The 6491-nt window shown below is 38.4% G+C and overlaps 1 protein-coding gene across 1 annotated transcript; it reads left to right on the top strand.

Annotated features, from left to right (window-relative positions):
- Positions 1-3464: 3464 nt before the first annotated feature.
- Positions 3465-4189, top strand: LOC129780279 (dnaJ homolog subfamily C member 18-like). The gene has a single exon (XM_055788350.1). The coding sequence runs from the start codon at positions 3547-3549 to the stop codon at positions 3982-3984; it is 438 nt and encodes a 145-aa protein (XP_055644325.1). The 5' UTR covers positions 3465-3546; the 3' UTR covers positions 3985-4189.
- The last annotated feature ends 2302 nt before the right edge of the window (positions 4190-6491 follow it).

Here is a 6491-nt window from a genome sequence, read left to right as displayed (position 1 = left end):
CGATGTCTCTTCGTCAACTTTTTCTTTAGTTAACAACTCAACTGCGAAAACGTTCCAATTTGAGTCTCCTATAGAATCCGATAGATGAGGTTCTGATCTATCTTCCTCATTGTCAAATATAGCTGGGAACGTTGGCTGCAAACACGTTATGACCAAAGGAGAGAGTCGATGTAGAGAAATCGGTGATGTCACTTACACCCCTTTCATTTTGAGCCCCTCAATTGATTTTCAAGTGGAATGAACACGTTTCTAAAATTAAAATTGTGTGGAGGGTGAATGTGATCTTCCTATTACATCCAATGTATTTCGCTTGCGATACGTCGTCTTCCCTTTTGTACATACCGTACCTATGCGACGCAGGTACAACCCCAGTGCCAAACTACCCAGCAAACATTAAATCGTATCATTTTGCACGTGCCAAGTCTTACAATAAATCCGAATAAACCATAATCGCATATAATATCAATCAAAGTATGTATCGTGTATATTTGAAATCGCATAAAATGTAAAAACTCGATTTTATATGCCATTATCAAATTAAGTCGCAATTCGGTATAATAAACATCAATTTTATGATGTACATTGTCGTAAAATATATTTAATCCGCATCATATGCGTATATTACGCTGATGCAGTTTGTATGTCGTATAAGCGTATAATTTGAATCGATTCAGTACTGTAGTAAATCGTGTTACAAGCTGAAGAAAATCATGAAAAAGTAAATCATATTAGATCCTAATAAAGTACATATTACATCATATTGAAATGTCAATGAAATGCTGATGCACTCGAAAGTTTTAACCGCTGTTGAATTAAATTTCAGATAGCCGCGCGAGATAGCTGGTGGATGATAATCCAGACGACCGGAGTTCGAACCCACATCAGAGCAGTTTTCACCAAACATCAGTCTGTGCCATTTTTAACATTCATATTCCACTTCCAACACAAGTCAATCAAACAATTATTATTTCTACTAACATAAATACTCATATATAAAAATGGCGATTCGTGAGGCTATATTAAACATTTCGCGAAAATATTTGGTGCCATTCGTTTTTTTCCATGTCTGTAATAAATCGTATATGAGTATGGCAAAAGTCGTATTTGGTGCTTTGACAGTTCATGAATATATTTATATTAGATCGCAATTCAATTTCAACATAATCGCTATTATAGCCGGTCAATGTTGCATATTCATCCAAACAAATTCGGTAAGGTTCTAGGTTCAACCCGAAAGCTGTTAGTTTCGCACTGTGTTTCACGATGTTTCACGGATTCGCACTCGGGTTCACCAATACAACTATACTGAACTGTCCGGTTTCGAGTATTGTTTTGGAATATCTGAAAATAAAGACTATGAAAATAGAAAACCTGCTGCTTTTGCTTTTGTATTATTGGAATCGTAATCCAATTCGGATTCTAATTTTGAAGAGTATATTCGCGTAGACGGCATTAAGCTTCGTGTGCTTTCATTGGGAGGCGAAAATAATTATGGATATTCAGGTGGAATAAACATGCTTTCAAAATCAAAATTATGAATGAAAATTTACTTCAACGTATCGTTTTTTTTTATTTTATGTGATGGAATAAGGCTTTGTTCTCACTGCAGCGAGGCGTCAGCGTGGCTTGGGCGGGGTGTGTGACGCTTACGATTAATCGTGTGTGTTCTTACCGATGTGTTCACACCAGGCTGACGTGTCGTGAGCGTGGTTTTGGCGTGTGTCTGGCGTGCAAACCAAAACACTTCACGCCAGCGATATTTGTACTTCACCGCCTCTCTCTTGCATATGTTTGTTTGTAATGTAATTTTTTTTTGTTTTATATTTATTTTTTACGTTTTTAACCCTCCGAGTTTTCAGCCGAATACGTCCAACGATGTTGGAATATTTAAAAATAAACCATTTTTCATTCTTTCATTCAAAAACACACATTGACAATTTTCTTAAAACACGTCGAAGACACGCCGCTGGCACGGTGCAATGTGAGTGAATCAAAATATCGTGGCGAGAAGTGAACACGCCACGCCACGTTGAAGCCCCGCTGCAGTGAGAACATAGCTTGAGAGGTTTTTTTTCCGAAATTGCAAAAACTTATTGAACGAAAACTGTGTCTGATGATGATTTTATATTATAATAGTAATTATTTATGGAACAAACAGGAAATACATCTACGAAAGCTTAAGTGAGTGTCAGGACTACATGTGTTAGGTAATCAAACAATATAAAGTAGAAATTTTCATTCAAACTTTTATATTTGTACACTACACTTGGCCCTTCTGATCTAATAGAGAATAATTTACCTCCTTAGCACTAATATCGCTACCAGACGTCGACACTGTACATTTGTCATTGCAAATATAAACAATTTAGACTATATAACGCACACCAACAAACCGTCGCATTCGTGCAACTGAAAACGATTTTTTTCTTATTACAGAGCCCGATATGAGATTGGCTACAACCCTGTATCCCCCAACCCAATCCGCGTTGATGGCATTGAGCTTCCTATTACGAAATGGTGGAGTAGGCATGACAATATGGGTTTGCAGAAGAAATGATGTTTAAATAAAAGTTAGGAATACGTTTTTCAAGTAATTAAATAACATGATGTATAAATTTTTATTCAATTTTGAACATTTTAAAACTTGCCTCGTGCCTTCTAATCTGATAGAGATTAAACTATCGAATTTAGGACCTGAATCAGGGCCTCAAATTGAAAGTCGCCACTAGTTACTACTTCAACACTGCACCACTGTCATAGCCAATAAAAGGCAGAGTTTTCTAGCGTAATGTGTTTGATAGCATGCGCTGCATATGCTACTTTTCACTATCGTGATGTCAAAATTTGTGTTTATATTCGATTGCCTTCCACATCCATGTGAAAACGCTATTTTCAGTATGGTTGTCATCAATTAAAAACAGATTTTTGTTTAAAATTCTCACTGAATATGAGTGTAATACGACAGTGTTCAGTGAACATTTGTGGAATCATGTCGGAGAGGATGTATAATGGTGATATTTTTGTGTGTCTTTTGCTCCCTCTCTCACCGTCATAGAAACAAATAAATTTTCATCATTTCCGCGATAATATGACGATATTTTCTAGGGTTATTGTGTCGTTGTATGTGATTTGAAAAAATAGTTTACAATTAAGTAATATTTCATTGAAAGTTCTGCTATTCCAGAGAACTAAGAATACGACTATTCTCTGGACCTTTTTACCCCTTGAATGATGAAAATAAGTCGCAATACAATCGACATTTATTTAAAATCAGTCGGTTACAAGATTTCATGACCAATTGCTCATAACATCATGAAAATGTGTGTTATTTGAACATTGTTTATCTTTCTTCCATATACATTCAACATTGAATGCAAATAATGACGACATCATATTTTGTATACCAATGTAAATATACTCTGCCTACTGCACCACCTCATATGCAACTCATTGGCTGTAAAGAAAGCCACGGAATCATAACGTTTCAAATCTTCTGTAGAAAAATAAACAAATTGAACTGTTCAGTTGTCTTTACCGAGTGTGAAAATGAGTCAATCGTCGTCGCAATCCAGGGAAAATGGAAGTTATACACCAGAGCAATTGAATACCGTTCAGCGGATCAAAAACTGCACAGATTTTTACGAAATGTTGAATGTTTCTGAGGATGCTTCCGGTTCGCTGATCAAAGATTCATACAAAAAGCTTGCGTTGCTCCTCCACCCAGATAAAAACAAAGCTCCAGGCGCAGAAGACGCATTCAAATCGGTGGCCAATGCGTACACAGTTTTGACTGATGACGAGAAGCGAGCCAAATATAATGTATCTAGGAGAACAGAAGGACATAAATTCGCCTATAAAGAGTTCCAAATGGATGTGGACCCTTACGTTGTGTTGGGTTGTGCTGTTGGCGTTGGGATAGGAGTACTTGCCGCGGGATTATTATGGAAGCTGTTCGCACCGTCTAAGAAAAGCGAAGAGGAATAAGCTTCGAAAGTTGATGTTCTCCAAATTTTATCAATTCATCTTGCGCGTGTATCATCGTGCTTAGGAATGAATTATTTAAACATACTTGTTTGTTTCAGCAATGGATATGTGGAGTACACTGACTATACGAGACGAACAAGAATTCATAATTGGTGTATTATTTCAGTATACATCTGATGATAATATAATGTGATTGAAAACTAAATTATTCTCTAATATATTGTTCTATTTTTTATATAAATAAAATCGTTTTCGAAAACTGTCCATCAGTTTTGACGTAGGACTACGTCTAACCGGAAGATATACACTGAGAGAAATAATTAGTAAATATAACGAATTTTTTGGTAAATACTACCAATCTATAGTCATTTTCGACCGTACTAATAAACACATATGTCAAGCAGAACCATGATTCGGAAGCCCAATATCGGCTACATTTTCTCGCCGAAAATGCACGTATCAGAATTATATCCTTATTATAGCTCCGTATTGCCTTATGGGAACAATGAAAATGGTTAATACGCGCTTTTCTCACCAGTTTTCAGATATGAAAATATCCAAGTTTACTAATGTTATCGAGTAAAATATACTAATCCCTGGTAGGGATGCGGGTTTGTTGACAATATGTACAAAAAATTTGTACATTCTACTAATTTTGCATTACCAAATGTATTTGATAGTTTTCGACCGAGGATTTTTCTAAGTGTAGGGGGTGAAATGGAAATCTAGCCACTGAACAAGTAGGAAAAAATGAAAGATTTGGAACGCTTATAACTCGAGCATTTCTCAATAGATCGCAAAGGTTTTTGCATCAATTGATAGGAAATATATCTACGCATCTATCATAACGAATAACATATCATTTTTCTTGAGATAAATAATTGAATAATTGTGAAATATCAAGCATTGTCCAAATGCACTATGTGCCCAATTTTTAATGGTCCATTTTGTGCTCCTCAAACCGTACCGACCAAAACGGGCAACCAGAGCAGCAGCGAAATAGAATGAAGCACGATTGGAAAGGAAAAAGAAAAAAAAAATGAACGAAACATTGGTCGCAGTCTCACACATGCGTAATTCTCGAGCCAGCCAGTCAGCTTAAAAATCCCCGCTCCGCTGCCGTAACGATCACATTCGTTTTTTGACCGTCGTCGCGATAGCAACTATTATTCGGCTCAAATTAATGCGATACAACTGCCTTTCTGAAGGCATATCCGTCATTTAAAGTGATTCGTGATCATTATTTGATTTGCCCTGTGTGGTATAGACAGAACACGTTTGAACAAGTTTGTGCAAGCACTTGTTTGTGGTTTTAATGTGTTTCAAATTTATTGCTCAGTAGTAGAAGTAGAGCAAATTTACAGTGCTGGTGTCAGTTTGAAGATGGCATCTGGTCCGGCCTGGGACACGGGGCCGCCTCCCTTAGCAGTGGATGGCAGACCCACAGCTCCGAAATGGATGGGTGGCATAGGAATCGGGCAGCTGCCAATTCTCTCGCTGCAGGCTGCTAACGGTGAAAAAAAACTCAGTCCCTTCATAGTGGGTAAATCCATGCAGAATCTCGTTGGCGAAATCGAAAGCACGTCAACAGAAGCAAATGGCCTGAAATATGTGTTGCGTGTTCGTGATGCGGAGCAGGCTGAAAAGCTGCTCGCCATGGAGAAATTAATAGACGGTACGGCAGTGACAGTAGAACGCCATCCGATCCTTAACAAGCGACGTTGTGTCATTTCGTGTCGCGAAATTATTGAGGAGACGGAGGAAGAACTAATGAAGTATCTAGACAAGGAGGGAGTGATTGCCATTAGGCGCATTAGTCGCATGGAAAAGGGGGTGAAGATTAACACCCCAACGCTCATCCTCACCATCAACGGTACATCAGTACCTGAACACATAAAAATTGGACCACTGCGCATTAGGACACGTTTATACATCCCGGACCCTATGCAGTGCTACAAATGTTTCGCATATGGGCACACAAAATTGCGCTGCTCAATTAAACTGCCAAAATGTCGAAACTGCTCAGAGGTGCACGATTTGGATGGTATTTGTGGCGCAGATCCATTTTGCATACACTGCAAAGAAAAGCACAGCTCGACAAGTCGAACTTGTCCCACCTACGTGATGGAGAGGGAGCTCGTTCGTCTTCGCTTTACCAAGGGAATCTCCCACCAAGAAGCGACAAGACAACTGAAGGCAGGAGCAGGTTCCTACGCGGCTGTTAGTCAAATTCAGCAACGTTTGGTCACAGCCCGTGAAACCTCCCCAGAATCAGAACAACTAAAGCAGAAGGACGAACTAATAAAACAACTTACCGAAACCATCGCTGCACTTTCTAAACGAGTGGAAGAACTCGAGAAAAAAAAGAACAAAAAAGAGAAGAAACGCAACAATCAGCAACCACAGACCGACATAGAAACCAGCAGCGAGATGGAAACCGACCCAATTATCGAGCAAGGCAATACCAGCATGATCAACAAATCTTCGAAGACGGCTGAGTCTAACAT

The sequence above is a fragment of the Toxorhynchites rutilus genome, chromosome 3 (genome assembly GCF_029784135.1).
Source record: "Toxorhynchites rutilus septentrionalis strain SRP chromosome 3, ASM2978413v1, whole genome shotgun sequence".
NCBI classification, from domain to species: Eukaryota; Metazoa; Arthropoda; class Insecta; order Diptera; family Culicidae; genus Toxorhynchites; species Toxorhynchites rutilus.
Note: the sequence above shows the minus strand (reverse complement) of the source record. Positions and strands in the feature narration are given on the sequence as shown.